The sequence below is a fragment of the Aphis gossypii genome, unplaced genomic scaffold, assembly GCF_020184175.1.
Source record: "Aphis gossypii isolate Hap1 unplaced genomic scaffold, ASM2018417v2 Contig00341, whole genome shotgun sequence".
NCBI classification, from domain to species: Eukaryota; Metazoa; Arthropoda; class Insecta; order Hemiptera; family Aphididae; genus Aphis; species Aphis gossypii.
In genome coordinates this window covers 124,120-147,370 of record NW_026083073.1, presented here as the reverse complement: position 1 = coordinate 147,370, position 23,251 = coordinate 124,120, and the positions used below count along the sequence as shown (strand labels likewise).

The window sequence follows — 23,251 nt, the reverse complement described above, 5'->3', positions numbered from 1 at the left end:
TTTACTTAATATAAACTGATAATTGTTTTTTATACATAAATAGTTGAAAATACATTTCGTTAATTTTACATCACTAACTGCGTCGTGTATATAAGTTATATCATGGTTTTGATTACAAATTGAATCATGAGTTTCCTTCAACGATAAAAATCTACTGTTCGCGCCGCATATTCTCCAATAAGTGTGATTATTATGTTTTTTATTCATAAATATAGTTATATTCTCTAATTCAAATATATGTGTATCATTCTTACGGGCCGTCGGCCAAAATACGTTGCACAACAGCATGAGAATCGGAATACAGTCGGTCGGCACTCTGTCTGGTCGATCGTCGCGAATAAAACGCTGCAACGGGCACGTTTGACGTCGGGAGGCGTACAGGTGAGCTACTAACCTCCCGCCGACTGTAAAGGGCCGAATCTATGTATTGTGTCATAAATTTTTATTACACCAGTAATGGCATAAGGGCTCATGGGCGAGCAAGGACAAAGCGTTCGGCGACCCGCGCGCTCTGCGCCGGAGGAGCCCGGGTCTGCACGCTGGCTACGGTGCCACACGTTACAAAACGGCCGGTCCCGCGTTCTATGATAAAACGGGGACGCGCCCACGCGCTTTAGCCAATCACAAGCCAGAGTACGCGTATCTCGCGCGCTTTAGCCAATCACAGGCCAGAGTACGCGTATCTCACGCGCTTTAGCCAATCACAGGCCAGGGATTGCGTATCTTCAGACGTCAACGAATCACAGGCCACGGAGGGCGTAGTTACGACCACAATCGAAGACAAGCTCGGGCAGCTTCGGCGATTACACCGCGCCGCCGTCTATAAATACCAGTGCGAAGCACAAAATCATTCAATATTCAGACTACCTCAACCGTAGCAAGACCTACCCAGGCAGACTTGCGCGGTTTTGGGAACTCTGAACGCACACGGCACCTGGGCTGTAGCAAGACCCACCCGGGCAGACTTGCGCAGCTAAGGGACCATTGCCTACGCGACGACTGCAGTAAGACCCACCAAGGGCAGACTTGCGCAGTCGGACCGTAGGCAATAACATAGCCAAGACCTGACTGTAGCAAGACCCACCCGGGCAGACTTGCGCAGCTAAGGGACCATTGCCTACGTGACGACTGCAGTAAGACCCACCAAGGGCAGACTTGCGCAGTCGGACCGTAGGCAATAACATAGCCAAGCTAACAAGAGCGAACCCCCGGCAACTACTAGGGGATACAGTCCACTCAACCTAGGCATTGTACACAACATCTACCATTTTTAATTATATAACCTAATTTATGGTTTAATATAATTTTATTACTTTTAAAATTTATTAATTTTAAATAAAATACTCTGTTATTATCAGTATCGTATGCAGTCATATTCAACATTATATTTGTATTAAAACCTAATCTTTGTAAAATATTTGTATCTAAATTACCATTCCATAGTAAAATAATTGCATTTTGATTATTAAAATCAAGATAGTTTTTTAAAAAGCTTGTAGTTAGGTTCGACGTTTTTGATTTCATAGCTAAATGTAATTCGTTTAATATAACTTGAAGCTGATCTGGTTTTTTTTCAAAAATTTTTAGTAACAAATCTCTAGTTTCTATATATGAATAATTATTCATTAATCTTATTCTTCCATCAGGTGATATTATTGAAGGTCGACCTCGTAGACGAATAATTTCAGATTTTACGTGAGTCTGTGATATAGCTGCAGAAATAAGTATTAAATCTGTACGTTGATAGTTGCTGAATTCAAAATCAATTATAATTATTTTATTTTTTGGTTTTTGCCTGTAATTACAATTAATAGTATCATAGTATTATTTTTATCTATGTTACTAAAATATATTTTAATAAAAATAAAATACTGATTTCATCATTTATTATTTTATATAAAATTTAGATTATTGAATGTACTTTATATTTTAGGTAATGATTTATTTTTTTTATTTTTGCATAATATGAATTTATTTGATATTAAATATTTCATTATTCATCTGATTTTTATTTCACTGAGATTTTGTAAATTATTAAAACATATTTATTTATAATCAATAATATAAATATTTTATAGACACATAACTTATTATTTTTTTAAAAATATATAAAAAAATAAATACGATCATCTTCTTATATAATAAAGCGTGAAGAGGTTGGTTTCACTATAAAAAGAGTGCGCCTCGGTCACCGTTTTTTTCTACCATGGCCCGCCGCCGTCGTTATCGAAAACGGACGGTTCTCCAACGCCGCCGTCTCGATAACGCGTTTTTCTTAGGTTAGGTTCTATTATTACGCGGGTTTTCGACGATTTTATTATTTTTTCGACTTTTTTTTTTTTTTTTTTTTTTTTTTTTTTTTTATCGGCTGTTTGTTATATTATAATATGTTGTTGTATTTTCAACCCGTTTTACGTAAATACCTATAGGTATGAGGGTTTCAACTTTCAAGTGTACGTTGCTTTGGGAAACGTTATATTAAATAGACAATTAATATAAGCTTTATTACACACGAATTATACGGAACTATACAGGTATATATGATGGCATACTCTTCATTTTTTAATATAATATTTATTCACACACACACACACACATACATATAAAATTGATATGTTTCATTAATAAAAGCCTCTGATAGAGTTAGGTACAGGTATAGTTAAGTAAGTCAAAGTTGTATTGCAAATATTCTTAATCATACCTAAGAGTTTCTATAGGAAATGTTTATGACACTTTTGTTATAGTATTATATATATATATATAAAACGCGTTTTCGATTTCCGTTCGATTATTATGCGGTTTTTCGAAAAATTTTCGCTTTTTTTTACGATTTTCATACTTTTCCGAACGTTTTCCGTTCCGTTCCATGTGTTTTGGAGTCTTCCGAGTACGACGATGTTTTCCTTCGATTTTTTTTTTTTATTCGACTGTTTTTTCCGATCTGTCTGATAATTTGTATATTATAATACAAAATTATATTCAACCGTTCGTTGTTTTTTTTGCTGTGTGTTTTTAGACGACATTTCACCAAACAATACAATGTTCATGTACATGGTTATATGTTATAAAAATACCTATACGTAAGAGTATTTCAACTGTACGTTGCTTTGAGAAACGTTAACGGCTTATTTTGTAGATTTATTAATAGATGTATGATTAACGTATTTAAGTAGGTAGTGTTACAGATATACATTAAATAGATAATTAAGCTTTATTGCACACGAATTATACAAATTAAAACTGAGCTGAACGAAAAATTCGTCGCAGCACAGAAACGGTATAAGTGCTCGAGATTCGGCACCAGTATCCAGCTCAAACTGTAGTCGATTAGTCGATAGGAAAAGGCGTTGGTTCCCCGTGGAAGGTGATAGAAGGTAGCGGGTTCGATTCTCTCTCTGGCTGTACCTTTGGCGCATTTTTAAGTCGGCGCTCTAATTAACGTGGCCGCCGGTATCCTACGATTTTTTGCATTTTTTTTAGAGTTAGTTTTTGATTTTTTAATTAGAATTTTGAAAATTAAAGTTATTGCTTTCTCTTATACGATAAATATATACGTCTACGATTTTTTTTAATACCATATTATTACGATTATTATAAGTATATATACATATAAAGTGTAGACGTGTAGTACTACAACGCGTTTAGGGAGTACATTTTGAATTGATATGTTTTATAAATTAAAATATTTACTTAATATTTAAAAAAATAATATATTTTTTATAGTTTCTTACACTTACATATCAAAAACAACATCTGAACTTTGACATTAGGAGATATGAAAATTATGGATTTAACTTCCGGACATCGATTTACATCATATTATGATGACTGATAGCTATAGACATTCAATTACCATTTTCACTAAATAAATTTTATAATATAAAAAAAAGAACCAGGCATGCGACGGGACACGGTATGAGATTGTTCATATTATACTATATTGGTATTATAAACCTACTATTCACACACCGTCCGCGATCCGCACTCAGAAAAATAACGTTCTTCGTTCTTATAACAATGCATCATTAATTTAATGATTTACTAAAAACTCTAAGTCAATGTCAAATATACTTAAATCAAAAATAATATCTTTAATATAAATTCAATTTCAATAAATGTGGCTTCTTAATTGTATGTCAACATCTTACAAATAATGAATTATATGTATTTAATTTAATGCATTTTATTTCTTATTATGCACGCCAATTTTACTTAATCTTATAATAATAGTTTTTATTTTAATGATATTATTTCATTAATTTATTGTTAATAGTAGTTTATAGAGTTAATGCTAACATTCTTTATATTGAAGACTATGTTTTGTGCAGTTACATTAAAATAATAAATAATTTCATTATGTTATTGTTTCTCATCATACATTCAATAAAATAAAAATAATATTTCTTAAAATCAAAGACATTTGTCGTTGATACTTGATAATATAAGAAATATTCACATAGTATTTTTGTAAATATAGAATGAACGCGGCAGCTTGCGAAGAAACCCACCGGCCACCGCCATAATTTTGGGGGTTTCCGTTTTCCACCAAAATGACCCTCGCCCGTTATCACCATGGCCGTTTTCCGCCAAAGGTTATATTCCGATTTACGCCAAAAAAATTAATCCATTTTTTTTTGAGAACCCCTGAACTGAATCCATCAAATAGTAATGATTACAATGTAGGTACGCTCTATTATTATAGTTATGATTATAGCGATATCCGCGGATAATTGACTGATTATTGTTCCCTATCAGTCTGAACTTGACAGTTGAAACCACGTTCTATTAAAACGTTAACATAAAATTTAAAAAGTTTCTATAATGTCGGAGAATATTGAAGTGATAACCAGTAACCGTGGTAATATTATGCTTATATACAAAAATTTTAAATTTATACATGCGTATACATCTAAAGACAGCATTACTCGGTGGAGGTGCTATGAGAAAAAATGTACTGCTAAAATTTTTACAAAAACAAATTACGTACTAGTGAGGGTTGAAGGAAGTCATGCAGCAGATCATAATGCTATCGATAGATGTCTTATTGATAGACAAATTATCAATTCAGCTTGTAAGCGTAAGGCAGTAGAAGATGTAAGTATGAGGCCCAAAAAAATTATTTTACGGGAAATTGGACAAAGCTCATGTACTACTATTTCCGTTAAAGACGTAGATCGTGTACGAAAAAATATGTATGAAAGCCGACGAAAAATTCTTCCGGCTAATCCAACTTCTATACAATCTGTACACGACTCTTTACGAAATATAAACATTTTAACAATGCAAGGTGAACCGTTTTTGTTGTTAAACGACGATTCTAAAAATGTTTTGATTTTTTCATGTGCAAAAAATTTAAATTTTTTATGCGATGTCCAAACTATATACATGGATGTCACTTTTCAATACAGTGCTAGATTTTTTACTCAAATGTTTACAATTCATGGGTACAAAAATGGGCATTATGTACCACTTGTATTTTGTTTGCTGCCTGACAAAAAAACAGAGACTTACATTTATATGTTACAAAAAATATAGGAATTGTGTGATAATATGGGTCGTCTTTTTTTACCAATTAATATAACTAGTGATTTTGAAAAAGCTATACTAAATGCAGTTTATGAAGTTTAGCCTGGGATGAATGTAGTTGGTTGTCGATTTCACTTGACTCAAGCATGTGTCGTATACGCCGATTACTCGGACGTATACCAAAATAAAGTTAAACACAAAATAACGCAAAATACTTTATTTGAAGTTTGAACACGACGTCCGGTGGTGATCGAGTCACACGATCACCACCACTGACTCCCTTTGCTGTCTTAGCCATCTCACTTATATATTACACTTACAATCGAATTACTATCGATTGTTCTACATTTTTCTATTACTACGTTAAATTTACAATTATAGATACTATGATTATTGTGTAATTGTTATTTTAACCCGATTAGTAAATTATTAAACAAATTTATTTACATTCCTTATTATTATATCTTGCTTACTATGCTAACTGTAATATAAAGTTTACTGGCACCGAATTGCACAATTGTTATTTTAACCTATTTCTGTGAATAATTAACTATTGCTTAACTTATTGAATTTTACTGTTTTACTTATTATCTATAGTTTTCTTAACTTATTTCTTACGTACTAACATCTCTTATAAAATATTCATACATATAATACAACAGTCCCCGAAATTACAAAAAATATGACCTCATATTTTACACCTGTGCCCCGTATATGGAAAAGTTTAAATTGAATAGCCGCATTTATGTCTGTTGGTCACGCTGTTTAATTATTGATGACTACTGACTACTGACTATGGAATTATGTAGTTGTGTTGTCTGAAATATGTTGACGTAGAAAATGCTTGTTCTTTGTTTATTGTTTTTGTATTTGCTGATGTGTTTTTGATGGTTTAGTAGCTGTTTTGCGTTCTTTCAAATCGCCCGGAAATTATAACTGTGGCGATATAATACGAGTTTTATGGTATGTTGTGTTTGTTTTGTTGTTTTTCTTTATTATGTATATTTATTAGTTGGCACTGTACAACTGAGTATTGCCGTGGAGTGGCCGGCTGGTTTTGAGCGACCGCCGTACCATGTGGTTGTTTCTGCCCTGGAGGCGAACAGGAAGAGCAGTGAACATAGTTTTTGAGTAATATGTTTTTGGTAGGTGTACATTTTGATTTCGAGGAACATGCCGGCAATGGTTGTTGGTAGTGTTATTGTGGACAAAAATATTATACAAGTGTAAAAAAAAAAGGTGTTTTTGGTCAGAGGGGGAATTACAAGTTTTTCTTAAATTATAGCTTTAAAATTTAAACAAGGCTGGATACTTTTACACACCTATAAGTTTTGTTTTTCTTTAGGTAAATATATGTTAATCACGATAAAATTTAATTTTAATTTAATTTCTGTTCATATCCCAAAATTTTTTTTTTTTTTTTTTTAAATAGTAGGGGAGACCTGGGTAAGTTGACGAATCTAAGGTTTGATGTATTTTTAAAATATACTGCCTTATATATATTTGTAAATTTTACACACATAGATAGAGGAACTTTTGAAGAATGTTCTAAAATTAAAAGTTAGACTTAATTTTTTTTTTAAAGGGTTAAAAAAATAATCTTTATTTATTGTTTCAGGTATAGGCTGCTCTTCAATAGTCAATGGTCTTTCTGTAACTTCCGCAGAAGCAAAATCATAATCCGAAAAAATATTTGGATTAAAGGGTTCTATACCACAAGCACTGAAACCTTTTATGGCATTTCCAACAGTAGCAGCTCTATTATATGATTCACCAAATAGTTTTCCAATATCATGATCATTTATTGCACGTCCCGGGTTATTTACCATAAATGTATCACAAGCTTGACTATAATACGTCTTCAGAGGCCCGAAAATTGCAACGTCTAGTGGTTGTAACTTATGTGTGGTATGGGGAGGAAATCCAAGCATTGTAATATTATGTTCACGACAAAAACGAATGGCTTGTAGAGAAACATGCGAAACGTGGTTATCCAGAATTAATAATATAGGATTTTCAGGAGTTGCTTTTACATGCTTACAAAAATGCTCAAGGTAAAGTAAGAAACTGTCAGAAGTCATCCAACCATTATCATTACCTATAGCCACTGAACCAGGAGGTGCTCCTTCTATTAATTTGTTATCCATACGTTTTCTTGCAAATATTAGAAATGGTGGCACGTATACACCTGTAGCACTTATTCCTAAAACGACAGTGATATTTTTTCCACGTTCTGCAGACACAATTTTTGCAACTCTTCGTGCACCAGTTGGAGAAATAACTTTTGGTAGTTTAGTTGGCACGCTAGAGATACCAGATTCGTCCACATTGAATATCTGGCTGGCATTAAAATGTTTTTCAAGTTTGATTTCTTTTAGTTTGTCAAAAAATGCGCCAACATTTATTTTATTGAACGCCATAAGCCGACCAATAGAAGTTGCTTCTGGTTTTCTAACACTAAAGTTATACTTAGACATAAAGTTATACATCCAAGGCAAATATAAATGTACATATACTATAGATACCTAATATTTATCATTAAATATAGGTTCAAATACGATTATAAGCACTAAAAAATGGCTTCAATTTAATGTGGAACCATTAGATGACATTTTAATTAAGTGGAAAGAAACTTCGAAACATCTTAAGCAATTTCTTCATTTGAACACTACTAATATTGCTGACATCATTGAAAATTGGCCAATGTACAAACAAGCATTTGGGCATCAGTTGGTAAATGAGTTATTTTAAATATAATAATTTGAATGAATTAAATATTTTACATTTAAATAATATGTCATATAAATTGTTTTAATGTTCTTATTTCAGATTGATATTGATTTTGATGTTTTACATCCTGGAAAAGGTGGATTGCTCTTTGATAAATGGGACAGTTTTATTAAAAAAATTGTACCATTGATGAAGAGTACAATTAAGGAGGCCAACAGCAGAGATTTGTTAAACCAAGTTGAAAATTGTTGTGATACTAATCTAGGTAAATAAATATTTGAGATTGAAAAGTTAATATTATTTATAATTATTACAATCAATTCTCACAGATAAAAAGAATCTATTAATATTAGATTTGATGAACTCATTGTTGGTTCCCACATGTAGAACAAGTGTAAAAGACAAAACCACAAATAAAAAGAGAATTGTTAAGACATCAATTGCTGATGGCCGCAAAGCGTTTTTACTCCAAGTGCCATCAATGAATGATCTTCATATGCAAATTCAAGTTCATATTGATGATGGCTACTAAAATAATCTATCTTTGCAGCCGTTGATTTGTGTTGTAAGTACAAGTGGTGATGAGATAGCAAAAGAGTATTTTGTTTATTATTTTGATACTTTCTACAAATTTTCTAATATTGTAAAAGCATTAGATATATGTTTCAAAATTTTTCACACTGTAGTGATCGCTGTGCAGGACACTGCGACTTCGTACAAATTAATTATTTAAACGACGTCGCACGTTCTGTGGTTGAGCTTGAGTTGTTGTGAGAAAGGTAGGTGTTGAAAATTAAAACACTTGTTGTTTTAATTGAAATAAAGTAAATGTTTTATTAAGTTAAACAACATGAAACATTAAATAATAATATAAAACAAAAGTAAAATAGCTTGCTGCTATGTAAAAATTACAAGTACTGGGAATGACCGTAAACTCGCGACGATGTGGCTGTGACAAAGTCCACGACGAGCAATAGTCTTACATTGGAGTTAACTACCTTCTTGAATAGTACTACCTTTCTAATTACTTCTAAATACTCTACTCGTATTTATATGAGTTCTCAATGACGTACAGGGGACTAGTATTCTATTTTAGAGTGATATGATGATTTACATAATCATCATTAAATAATTATATAACCATTATATAATGATATCATCATAATAATATCCTATAATTATATAATTATTACTTAATCGACAGAAAAACTAAGTTTTTCTGATCTCTGGCCTATTGCTTATAATGCAGGTGTATTAATACATATTTCCCATAACTTAATAATCTATCCCAATTAAATATAATGTAATCTAATATAGTATAACACCATGCAGGTGCATTGGGTTTACTACATTGTGAATTCGACGTAATATTAGCACTATCAATACGATTAAATTAAAAACTCACACGGCATACGAAAATGCAAAAAAAGAAAGTAACACACGGGCAACGCCGTGTCGGGTCAGCTAGTACATTATAAATACATTTTTTTTTTTTTTACAGACAAGCGTAGAAAAAAATATGTCTGAGAATTCAGAAGTTGTTTGTGTGTTATGGCCTTTAGATTGGTCTGCTGAACAATGAACACAAAAAAAAGAAAAACATACATGGCTTTTTTGTCTTAACGGATTATTGAGATGTATAACTTGTTTTGAAGTTAGTTGTTTAAACACATTTAAAAGTCGAGAATTTGGAATTTCTAAAGAGTGGTCATCGTGTCAAATTAGTGGAGGTACAAGTATAAATAAGGTAACTAGACTTGCTATTCTTCGTAATAAAATAAGAAAACATAGTTAATCTTAAGCCCACAAGACAGCATTTTTGTTTATAACTGATAAAAAAGAAAATGTTTTATGCAAACAACTGGAAAAATCAGCATTTATAAAAAATGAATCAACCACTTTAGTTTTTCGTACAGCATACTTTATAGCAAAATATAACCGCCCATTTAATGATCACTTTAATCTTTTAAAATTACAAAAACTCAATGGTATAAAAATGGCACAACTCTACATTCTAGATTTTCTTGTGCTAATATTGTTGACCATATACCTTTAAAAATGAAACAAAAAATTGTTTCCAATATTGTGAAGACTAAAGCCAAGTTATCAGTTTTTATTGATGAATCTACTACCATCAGTGCAGTTTGTGGTATGGTTGTTTACATTAAAGCTTCTATATCTTACGATGATTCTGTTTTTATTTTTTTAGACCTCGTGGAGCTTGTTAGTCAGACAGCAGATAACATTGTGAATCAACTAATTGATTGTTTAAAAAAGTCTGGTTTTTATAAGGATTATTCAATACATAACTGGATATCATTTATAAGTGATGAAGCAAGTGTGTTGTTGGGGAAAAAATGGTGTAGCAAAGCGTTTAAAAGATAGATATTCATTAATATTCAGTTTATACTGTATGAATCAAAAATTAGAAGTGGCAGTTAATGATGCAGTTAAAGATATTAAAGCTACAAATCATTTCAAATCTTTTATGGATTCATTATATGTTCTATACTAGCTGACCCGACACGGCGTTGCCCGTGTGTTACTTTCTTTTTTTGCATTTTCGTATGCCGTGTGTTAATTTTTAATTTAATCTTATTGATAGTGCTAAGAGTACGTCGAATTCACAATTTAATTGTTTGTTTGTGTGTGTGTGTGTGTGTGTGTGTGTGTGTGTGTGTGTGTGTGTGTGTGTGTGTGTATGTGTGTGTGTGTGTGTGTGTGTGTGTGTGTGTGTGTGTGTGTGTGTGTGGGTGGGTGTGTGTGTGTGTGTGTGTGTGTGTGTGTGTGTGTGGGTGTGTTAAATTGTTATAGCACTATTAGATTCAAATAAAAACAATTTAATAATTTATTAATTATTTAGTTTATTTTATTTATAGGATTTGAATATTGTTATTATTTTTTTATTATTATTATAATACTTCCTTATAAACTACATTGGTTGTTCTTCTGTTTGGGGCAAGAATGACTAAGCCTGTAGGGGAACTAACTCAGGAGCATGCCACATAAAATTGCCCATGTGTAAAGCAGTCATCACTCAAGTCAATCCCTGCTATTTTCAACGACTGCCCTTGCGACTTATTTATAGTCATTGCAAAAGATACCTTGATAGGAAACTGCAGTCTTTTAAATTCGAATGGATAGTTTGATGATAAAAGTGGTATACGTGGTATAAACGTTGATTCTCCTTGAGCACAACCTGTAATTATTGTTGCCTCAATTACATTGTTTTGGAGTACTTTCACGCACAGTCGAGTACCATTGCAGAGTTTGGGTGGGTGGAGATTTCGCAACAGCATAATTGGAGCTCCTACTTTAAGGACTAACTCATGTGCTGGAAAGCCAGGGGGTTAAGTGCGTTGAGGAACTCCACAGGATAGTGAACTGCGTCATCTGTCTTCAGTACCATGTCTATAGACTTATACTCCATTTCTGTTCCCTTTAATGAATTAAGAATAATTTCATTAATCACAGCTGCCCTGTCATTTTTAGGGGTCAAAATAGCGCGCTCACATAACCAATCCATCGATTTGTTTTTTATATCGGCAATATCAGGATAATTTGAACTATAAGTTCTTGTAGTGTTGTCACTACTAAACCTAAATCCTTAGTGATAACCAACTTCCCATCTAACTCGGGAAAATCTCCATTTCCTATTTTGAGTAGAAGTTCAGAGAATTTTCCAGCTGTGACATCACCTCCCAGGTGGACCCTCATATTCTTTTTGAGAGAAAGTTGTTCTATTAACGGCCATAAATAAGAAGCTTTTATGCAAGCCTTAACTTCATCTGCTCGACTTCCTCTTGGTATAACTGGTAGAGTTTGCCTAAAGTCTCCAGTTAAAAAAACAGTTGCTCCTCCCATCACTTCATTTTTATTTCTTGTATCTTTAAGAGATCTATCAAGTGCCTCAAAACATCTTTTATGCGCCATAGTGCTTTCATCCCAAACAATAAACTTACAATCGCGAAGCACTTTGGTTATATTACTTTGTTTTGGTATATTACACATTGGCGTTTCTATGTTAATGAGATCGATAGGAAGTTTGAATGCTGAGTGGGCCGTCCTCCCACCCTCCAAAAGCGTAGCAGCAATGCCAGAAGATGTAACAGCCAAAGCAATACTACGATTGCTCCTTACTTTTGTCAAAAATCAAGTTTATAAGAAAAGTTTTTCCTGTTCCTGCAGGAGCACTTAAGAAAAAAATTTTTCCAGTATCATATTTAATGCTGTGCATTATCCGACTATAGACATTGTATTGCTCATTCGTCAGTAAGGCCTCGTTGCTCACTACTACCTTTGTTAAGGTATTCAGGTCGTAGTTTATCTCTCTATGATAGACTATGTTTTTAAAGTTATTTTCTGTCCTTGTTGGTTGAGGTAGCCCATAATTTGATATACTCTGACCTCCTACAGCAAGCACTGCATCTTCAATTTGTATCAAACATTTGTTGTGAGCCTCATCTTCTTGGTCAGCATCCATTTGTCTGATAATATCCTCTGAAAGATTGTTTTTATGTGTATCCCAAAGAGTTAAGGGATCCGATAGTTGACAAAATACTAACATTACTGTAAATAGTTCCCGCAGCTTGGAAGGAGAATCACTCAAAAAAGCTTCATTTAGCGTATTGTTCCAGTGATTATCATCTTCAAGCAAACCTAACACATTACAGGCAGATTGGAATACCAATTACCATGAACAGTCTTTAGGTCTGAAAAAGATGTTGGTCCTCTAATTTCATGAAGAAGCATACGAAGATAGTAGCATTCAGTATTGTGTGGATGGATAGTATACACTCTTCCTAATGCATCGTCCTTCTTTACGGTTGGCCAGCCATCTACATTCCTTCCCTGCTTCCTTCTTTGAAACTTATTATTCTTAAATACAAAGTAAGAAGGCACTTCCGAATAAAGGAGGGTTTTTGCGAAAACGTCAGTTTTGCATAACTCAAAAAATGCTAAAAGCGTAGTCTTAGTAGGATTATTGAGCTTCTCTGCCAAGTTATTAGGGGTGAAGTATACTCGCTGACCATTCTCAAGGTGGACGGCTAGATGAAAAACCGTAGGATATCGTTCATGAATGGACAATGATAATATTCTCCATACTGCTTCGGCACTGCTCATATACCTACCACTTTCGTACATTGTAATCTCATCCTTCTGGTTTTCTATCGTAAACGCTGCTTGGTCACTGCCCTTGTTTACATACTTACAGATGTACTTAATACACTTAACAGAATGACACATCTCTACATTGATGTGACAATTGAAAGTACGTAATAAGACTGGGTTGTAAGGCACAACCCAATGGTTGTCTAAATCAAGTCCTTTAATTCTTACAGTAAAACCACCGTTATTTGTAGATCTCCTCTTGTACTCTGGGTATCCATCGTCTCCTGTCTGTGTTTCTCGGCAAAGTTTTCTAGGGTATCTTTTACTGCATGTATTTTCTTTCATGCAAGGAGCATTAGGATTTAAGCTGCCGCAGGGACCATGAATCATGTCACTTTTGACGATGTCATATAAAAGAGGATCTTGCTCGGAGTCTGGTATTTCGGCACTGATGACATTATGAATTATGTTTGATGAAATTCGATTCTGTAGTCATAGTAAGATGTGAACGTGAGGCAATCCTCGCTTTTGCCACTCCACAGAATACATATAGCACCGTACGTCACCAAATAATTTTCCTTTAGTCAAGAGTGCCATTAATTTCTTTACTTTAATATGAAATACTCTCGCTATAATGTCATGACGATCGTCCAGTTTTGTCCAGAAAACAGTGCATCTATGATGTCTTTCCAAGTAGGGTTACATGTAAATGTGATGAATAGATCAGGGGGACCATGTACGCGGACATATGTCATGGCATCTTGAGTTCGTTCATGCATATACCTAGGTCCGCCCGTAAATGATGAAGGAAGTACTACGATTTGACCTAGATCAGTTGCATTAACATCATTACTCCCCACATCATCTTTGAGATGAATATAGTTCTCAGCTCTTAGCTGTTTCTGATGATTCCTAATAAAATTCAACCTTTCAGTTTCAATTTTTGCGTATATATCGACCAAAAATTGACTGAAGAGGGAGCGGAAGTATACAATATGGTTAACTTCATCTTGCCTAATCATAATTCGGTAAGCATAAAAGGATGCCGCAGAAACTTTTTTTTCAAGAGGCAATTTCGTAGTGGGATTACGCAATGGTATGTCAATAGAGTATCCGTCCTCGCCATTGCAAAACATAAGTGGATACTGCAGAGCGTCGTATGCTCGATGAATTTCACTGATACGCTGTAGTTTATTATCGTGACTTTGAAGTACGATGTCTCTATTTTCAAATTGCTGACTTCCAATTATCAGAGCTATTTCATTTTGTGTTGGTGTGTTAAAGCGACCAACATGAGAATTATTTGGTTTTCTGTTTTCACGGATGACCACTTTAAATTCTTTACAGTTATTTTGCACCGCATCAATCGTGGTCTTAAATTGTTTGAAATAACTGTTTTTTTTTTCATGGAGTATGCTTTGCAATTGTTTGACTAACCCTGGTTTGACATCTGTAAAATTGGCGCACCTAGAGCGAACTTCCCTCTCATCCTCTCCTACAAAATATATTTGTAAAAATTGGGCATTCTGATCAGGTTTATGCATGAGACTCCCTATCAAATGATACACCTGTCCTTGAACTTTGAAAGTAGGCATAAATCCTTCTGTTACAATTTTTTTAGCCCCAAATGATGTCATTTGAAAACACCCATTGTATTTTCGTATAAGGTCCATAAAATGATTATGATTGGGGTGTCTGTCCATAAGCAGGCTGTTGAGAGATTCCGGCAAATGTTCAAAAGATGGAAGCTGCTCTTTGCCATTATTGCAGCACATTCCGGGGGTTTCTTCTTTCCATTTTAGAGCATTGCAGTAATCGCACTTGTGGTTCATAGAACCAAGAGCTATATTTTTTTCTGCTTCATAAGCCAGGTCAGGATTGTACGTCACTCCTGAGTTGACCATTATTTTCCATGGAAGTGTCAGTCTTTCAACTTTCCGGCGGGGATTAGTATGCTCATATCGAGACTTAGCAGCTCTGCCTACCTCAGGATTATCTAGCTGGTACCTGGCAACTGCAGATCTGTTTACTAAAGGATTACGAATTGCATATGTCTTTGCCGCGTTTTTATATTGTTTTTTTCTTATATTGCTAGTGTATCTGGCACGGCGTTTTCTACCCTTCTTCAAGGATAAAGAGAAAGGTGATTGCTGTAATATGGAATCTCTCTGAGGGATCAATATTTCTGACTCATTAGGCAGGTATACATCAAAATGGCCCCTAGAGAGATTTTGCGTAAAACGCATCCTCAACACAGGGTAACCTTCAATACCAAAACGCTCATAGAGCTGATAATTGCGGTAAACTTCAAAAACGTAGTTGAACAATTGCCCAGCGGCCACCAATTCACATAAACCACCATAAGTATATAATTGAGACATGTCAGCAAAATACTCAGCGGAACTCATATAGTTGTTCCCATTGTTGTCGTGAGACATGACAGAAAACTCCGTCCAATTTTTTGTTACGTCGCTCACAATAAGCTTGCGTATTTCTCTGGCCATTTGCTCAGTTCCGTACATAAGATAGGAGAGCGAATTAAATAAACAGGCACCATCTCCTGTAATAGGTACAACGATGTGAGATACCATTTCCCCATTCACGTTTAAAAACTCGATGACAACGGTGGCTGATCGGTCAATGGTGGGGGGTGAGTAAGGCCGACGGAGTTGTAGGCAGCACGTATTTACCATTTCGCGTTATCTTTGTACTTTGACTGTCTACCGCCCGTACTTATTGTGTGTTGCAATCGCGAGTCGCCGATAACTTTGCTATATGTATATAGATTAATTACACTGTGTATACACTTTACAGTGTATCAATACACTGAACAGCGATTAACAATTTGAAAAAAATACATATATATATAGCTATATAAAATGTATACAAACTTTAAAAAAATAACTAAATGTAAATGTATCAACACATAAATCAGGTTGTTATAGCAACTATTTATAAACAAAAAACAAAAAAGGAACCTCTGTACAAAATTTTAATTAGCTGTAATAATAAAGTGATAAATGTGTTAACACATAAATCAAGTTGTTATAGCAACCATTTATAAACAAAAATTAAAAACAAAATTTCCATCGTAAATCTCAAAATCCCCGTTTTAGCAACCCTTTAAAATGCGAATTTTGAAAAATCCTTTCTTAGTGCGCCTATACGTTGCTTAAGGAACCTCTGTACAAAATTTGAAGTCCCTATATCCAGCGGTTTGGTCTGGGCGTTGATGAGTGAATCGGGGCGGTCTCCTATATGTAATCCTATAAATAAAATAAACTAAATAATTAATAAAGTTATTAAATTGTTTTTATTTGAATCTAATAGTGCTATAACAATTAACACACACACACACAAACAATTAAATTGTGAATTCGACGTAATATTAGCACTATCAATAAGATTAAATTAAAAATTAACACACGGCATACGAAAATGCAAAAAAAAGAAAGTAACACACGGGCAACGCCGTGTCGGGTCAGCTAGTATAATATAAATAATAATACAAATATCGATAATAGCAGGGCTTGAAATCGATGAATATCGATAAAAATCGAAAAAAAATATATTTTTATATTCTGGTTGATATACATTTTTTATTATAGATACTGAGAACTTTAGAGTAAACAAATATAATAGTTGGCACATAATTCATTTTGTTTTGAAACTTAATCGTTTTATGTTACCTATGTACTTTTTCAATTGTTAATAGAAGTTAATCATTTAAAGCCGTAATTGATTGTACTATTTATTAAATTATTTACTATTTATTTAATTGATTGTACTACTTTCATTTTTAAAATGCCTCGACGAAAGTTAAACATTGGTCGATCTCAGAATGATGCCAAAAGAAAGCGTGTAGTACGTAGAGAACGACAAACAAATAATGATGATGTTGTTAATGACAGAGGTTCATGGTCGAGAAAAGATTATTCTGCTATGAACTATGTGTTAACGGTGGATTACAAAAATGACCCATCAGTTTTTATAGGAAATCCTACAATAGTTTGCCAGTTTTGTTCTGCTCTGAGATGGAAAGACGAATGCAAAACCTTATGTTGCTCTAATGGCAAAGTAAAATTAGATGATATAATTATACCACCAGAACCATTGAATTCCCTTCTTAATGGAAGTCACACAAAACATAAACAATTCACACGCGAAATTCGTTCTTACAACAATGCTTTCCAAATGACTTCATTCAGAAGCAAGCAGGTAGTTCATAAAGGGTTTATGCCTACCTTTAAAGTACAGGGTCAGGTTTACCACGTTGCCGGCAGTCTTTTTCCACATCATCCTGATGACCATAAATTTTTGCAGATTTATTTTATTTCCGATCCTGATACACAAGTATCAAAACGATGTAACAGAGAGATCCTCGACAGCATATTAATAAGATCCCTACAAGACATGTTAAACACTCATAATAGACATGTTAAGTCTTTTAAAACAGCCATTGAAAGCGTTCCTTCTAATGTTACAGACTATAAATTGGTAATTCACTCTAACAAAGTTCCAATCGGTGAACATCGCGGTCGTTACAATGCTCCGCAACGAGCGAAGTAGCCGTTATAATTACAGGACAACAATTCGACCAAAGAGACATTGTACTGCGATGTCGTGATGACAATCTTCAAATAATTTCTGAATTGCACCGATCCTACGACAGTCTTCAATATCCATTAATGTTCCCCTACGGTGAAGATGGATACTCGATAGATATCCCTCAAGTCGATCCTGTTACTAGAGTTCCTACACAAAAAAAAATTTCATGTATGAACTATTATTGCTACCGCATAATGGGACGCTAGAACAATTCAAATCATTTACTTAGATATGGCATGTTATTTAACCAATATATAGTTGATCAGTATGCCAAAATCGAATCTGAGCGTTTGGCGTTTATAAGACACAATCAAAAGACATTACGTGCAGAAAGTTATATTCATCTACAGGACGCATTGCGCTCAAATGAACAAAGCAATAACATTGGACAATTAGTTATATTGCCATCAAGTTTTACGGGGGGACCGAGGTATCTTCATGAAAAAACACAGGATGCAATGACTTACGTAAAAAATTATGGTAAACCAGATTTATTCATCACGATGACATGTAATCCACACTGGCCCGAGATCTTAAATAATATCCATACTAATTCAAAACCTCAAGATAGATACGACATAGTAAATCGATTTTTTCATTTAAAGGTGCAAAAGCTGTTAACTCTCATTAATAAACATAATATATTTGGCCCTTCACGGTGTTATATGTATACGGTTGAATGGCAAAAGCGTGGGTTACCACATATACACCTTCTTCTTTGGCTTACAAACAAAATCCAACCGGACCAAATTGACAGTGTAATTACAGCTGAAATACCAAATAAAGAAGAAGATCAAGAACTGTATGATATTGTTGTAAAGCACATGATTCATGGACCATGTGGGGCTTTTAACCATAACTCACCATGCATGGTTGAGGGGAAATGTTCTAAGAAATTCCCAAAACAATTTCAGAGAAATACCTCTTCTGGTGACGATGGCTATCCAAAGTATAGAAGATTATCACCCGAAGAAGGTGGAAAAATATGTACTATTCCAAATCATGAAATTGACAATAGATGGATTGTACCCTACAACAAACTTTTGCTTAAAGTATTTGATTGTCATATTAATGTAGAATTATGTAGTTCTAAAAAGTCGATAAAATATGTAACTAAATATATTAATAAAGGCAGCGACCAAGCTACGTTTAGCGTGCAGTCGACAGATGAAGTGGACCAATATCAGTCTGGTCGCTACATTTGTAGCTCAGAAGCAATTTGGCGGATTTTATCATTTAGTATACACGAGAGAGCACTAACTGTTATCCATCTCGCAGTTCACTTAGAAAATGGTCAAAGGGTGTATTTTTCAGAAAGTAATGTAAGTGATGTTGTTGATACTCCGCGAGATACGACACTAACAGAACAGCGTTTTTTAAATTATGCACAGAAGATGAATTTGCTAAAATGTTGACTAATGATAAAATTCCAAGTTACTATACATGGAATCAGGTTGGTAAAAAGTTTAATCGGCGTAAACAAGGAACTGTGGTGGAAGGGCACCCTGGCGTCAAAAAACCGATGCTCTGGGCAGAGTATATACAATCCATCCTAACAATACCGAGTGTTTTCACTTGAGGATGCTGCTCCATATAGTTAAAGGTTCAACTTCTTTTCAAAGTCTTCGCACAGTGAAAAATGTCATTTATGACACTTTTCAAGGTGCATGCAAAGCGTTGGGTTTATTGGATGACGAGTCTCATTGGGAAAACACGCTATCAGAACCGGTTGTACACCTAAATATATGTTGTACACCTAAATCACTAAGATGTTTATTTGCTATCATGCTAACTTTTTGTCGAATTACTGATCCTTTGAAGCTTTGGCAAAATTATCGTGAAAGTATGGCAGACGATATACTGCATCGAAAACGACAGGAATTGTCATCAAATGATATTAGTTTTGACCAAATTATATTTGATGAAGCTTTATTTGAATTAAACAAAGAAGTGGAAGTTTTATCGGGGAAATCTATAGAACATTTTGTTTTCCCTTACCGATAAACATAAATAGAACAACAATTAATATTGAGTGTTGTCGTATACGCCGATTACTCGGACGTATACCAAAATAAAGTTAAACACAAAATAACGCAAATGAAGAACTTTATTTAAACACGACGTCCGGTGGTGATCGAGTCACACGATCACCACCACTGACTACCTTGCTGTCTTAGCCATCTCACTTATATGTTACACTTACAATCGAATTACTTATCGATTGTTCTACATTTTTCTATTACTACGTTAAATTTACAATTATAGATACTATGATTATTGTGTAATTGTTATTTTAACCCGATTAGTAAATTATTAAACAAATTTATTTACATTCCTTATTATTATATCTTGCTTACTATGCTAACTGTAATATAAAGTTTACTGGCACCGAATTGCACAATTGTTATTTTACCTATTTCTGTGAATAATTAACTATTGCTTAACTTATTGAATTTTACTGTTTTACTTATTATCTATAGTTTTTCTTAACTTATTTCTTACGTACTAACATCTCTTATAAAATATTCATACATATAATACAACAGTCCCCGAAATTACAAAAAATATGACCTCATATTTTACACCTGTGCCCCGTATATGGAAAAGTTTAAATTGAATAGCCGCATTTATGTCTGTTGGTCACGCTGTTTAATTATTGATGACTACTGACTACTGACTATGGAATTATGTAGTTGTGTTGTCTGAAATATTTTGACGTAGAAAATGCTTGTTCTTTGTTTATTGTTTTTGTATTTGCTGATGTGTTTTTGATGGTTTAGTAGCTGTTTTGCGATCTTCCAAATCGCCCGGAAATTATAACTGTGGCGATATAATACGAGTTTTATGGTATGTTGTGTTTGTTTTGTTGTTTTTCTTCTTCTTATTTTTGTTTTTCTTTATTATGTATATTTATTAGTTGGCACTGTACAACTGAGTATTGCCATGCATGGAGTGGCCGGCTGGTTTTGAGCGACCGCCGTACCATGTGGTTGTTTCTGCCCTGGAGGCGAACAGGAAGAGCAGTGAACATAGTTTTCGAGTAATATGTTTTTGGTAGGTGTACATTTTGATTTCGAGGAACATGCCGACAATGGTTGTTGGTTGTGTTATTGTGGACAAAAATATTATACAAGTGTAAAAAAAAAGGTCTTTTTGGTCAGAGGGGGAATTACAAGTTTTTCTTATATTATAGCTTTAAAATTTAAACAAGGCTGGATACTTTTACACACCTATAAGTTTTGTTTTTCTTTAGGTAAATATATGTTAATCACGATAAAATTAATTTTAATTTAATTCTGTTCATATCCCAAAATTTTTTTTTTTTTTTTTTTAAATAGTAGTAATAATAAAAAAAAAATAAATACATAAATAACTATACTAATAAGAAAATATAATAATAAAAACATAATAAAAAAAAAGGTATATATTCATATATGACGTATATAATTACTAATCTTGCTGCGCTGTCTGAAAACACACACTGTAGAATCTAGACGAAATCGCGTATGATCAACACACACACAAATGCTGGGTTGAAAAATCCGCTTCGTGTATATCGCATACACACAACTGGAGAAATCCAGTAATAATTTGCGTGTAATCCGCACACTCACACATAACTGGAGAAATCCAAAAATAAAATTCGAGTGTACTCAACACACACATACACATTTTTGTTATCTCGAAAAATCGTGTATAACACACATACACACACACTGTGGTCTCTCGAAAAAATCGTGTATAATCAATACATACACAAATTCTGAGTTGAAAAATCCGCTTCGTGTATATCGCATACACACAACTGGAGAAATCCAGCAGTAATTTGCGTGTAATCTGCACACACACACATAACTGGAAAAATCCAAAAATAAAATTCGCGTGTACTCAACACACACATACACATTCCCTGTTCTCTCAAAAAATCGTGTATAACACACACACACACAAATACACACTTACTGTGGTACCTCGAAAAAATCGTGTATAATCAACACACACAACTGAAAAAAATTCGCGTGTACTCAACGCACACATACAATTCTCTGTTTTTTCAAAAAATCGTGTATAACACACACACACAAATACACACTTACTGTGGACCTCGAAAAAATCGTGTATAATCAACACACACACACTGAAAAAAAATTTCGCGTGTACTCAACGCACACAACTGTAGAAATCCAAAAAATTTCGCGTGTACTTAATACTCACACACAATGATTCTCGAAAAATCGTGTATAATCAAAACACACACACACACACACAACTGAAAAAAATATCGCGTGTACTCAACGCACACAACTGTAGAAATCCAAAAAAAATTTCGCGTGTACTTAATACTCAATACACACACTGATCTCTCGAAAAATCGTGTATAATCAAAACACACACACACACACACACACACAAAAGAAAGCCGTAGATTAACGAGCCACGAGTTGGGCGCCACTTTGTCGTATACGCCGATTACTCGGACGTATACCAAAATAAAGTTAAACACAAAATAACGCAAATGAAGAACTTTATTTAAACACGACGTCCGGTGGTGATCGAGTCACACGATCACCACCACTGACTACCTTGCTGTCTTAGCCATCTCACTTATATATTACACTTACAATCGAATTACTTATCGATTGTTCTACATTTTTCTATTACTACGTTAAATTTACAATTATAGATACTATGATTATTGTGTAATTGTTATTTTAACCCGATTAGTAAATTATTAAACAAATTTATTTACATTCCTTATTATTATATCTTGCTTACTATGCTAACTGTAATATAAAGTTTACTGGCACCGAATTGCACAATTGTTATTTTAACCTATTTCTGTGAATAATTAACTATTGCTTAACTTATTGAATTTTACTGTTTTACTTATTATCTATAGTTTTTCTTAACTTATTTCTTACGTACTAACATCTCTTATAAAATATTCATACATATAATACAACAGTCCCCGAAATTACAAAAAATATGACCTCATATTTTACACCTGTGCCCCGTATATGGAAAAGTTTAAATGAATAGCCGCATTTATGTCTGTTGGTCACGCTGTTTAGTTATTGATGACTACTGACTACTGACTATGGAATTATGTAGTTGTGTTGTCTGAAATATGTTGACGTAGAAAATGCTTGTTCTTCGTTTATTGTTTTTGTGTTTGCTGATGTGTTTTTTGATGGTTTAGTAGCTGTTTTGACTTATTTCAAGTCACTCCATAACCCCGTCATAGTGTGTCTCCGATCCCCATTGTTTCTACCTC

The 23,251-nt window shown here is 33.8% G+C and overlaps 3 protein-coding genes across 3 annotated transcripts; all 3 read left to right on the top strand.

Moving 5' to 3' along the window:
* Positions 1-7,571: 7,571 nt before the first annotated feature.
* On the top strand, positions 7,572-8,932 carry LOC126553850 (uncharacterized). The gene is made up of 5 exons (XM_050208961.1): positions 7,572-7,585; positions 7,695-7,888; positions 8,075-8,259; positions 8,356-8,521; positions 8,586-8,932. Exons 1-5 carry the CDS (start codon positions 7,572-7,574, stop codon positions 8,786-8,788), a joined length of 762 nt encoding a protein of 253 aa, XP_050064918.1. The 3' UTR covers positions 8,789-8,932.
* Positions 8,933-18,193: 9,261 nt separating this feature from the next.
* LOC126553833 (uncharacterized) lies at positions 18,194-20,369 on the top strand. Its single transcript, XM_050208946.1, has 2 exons — positions 18,194-19,028; positions 19,108-20,369. The coding sequence occupies exons 1-2, from the start codon at positions 18,213-18,215 to the stop codon at positions 19,234-19,236; spliced, it is 945 nt and encodes a 314-aa protein (XP_050064903.1). The 5' UTR covers positions 18,194-18,212; the 3' UTR covers positions 19,237-20,369.
* On the top strand, positions 19,558-19,980 carry LOC126553849 (uncharacterized). The gene has a single exon (XM_050208959.1). It carries the CDS (start codon positions 19,558-19,560, stop codon positions 19,978-19,980), a length of 423 nt encoding a protein of 140 aa, XP_050064916.1.
* Positions 20,370-23,251: the final 2,882 nt, after the last annotated feature.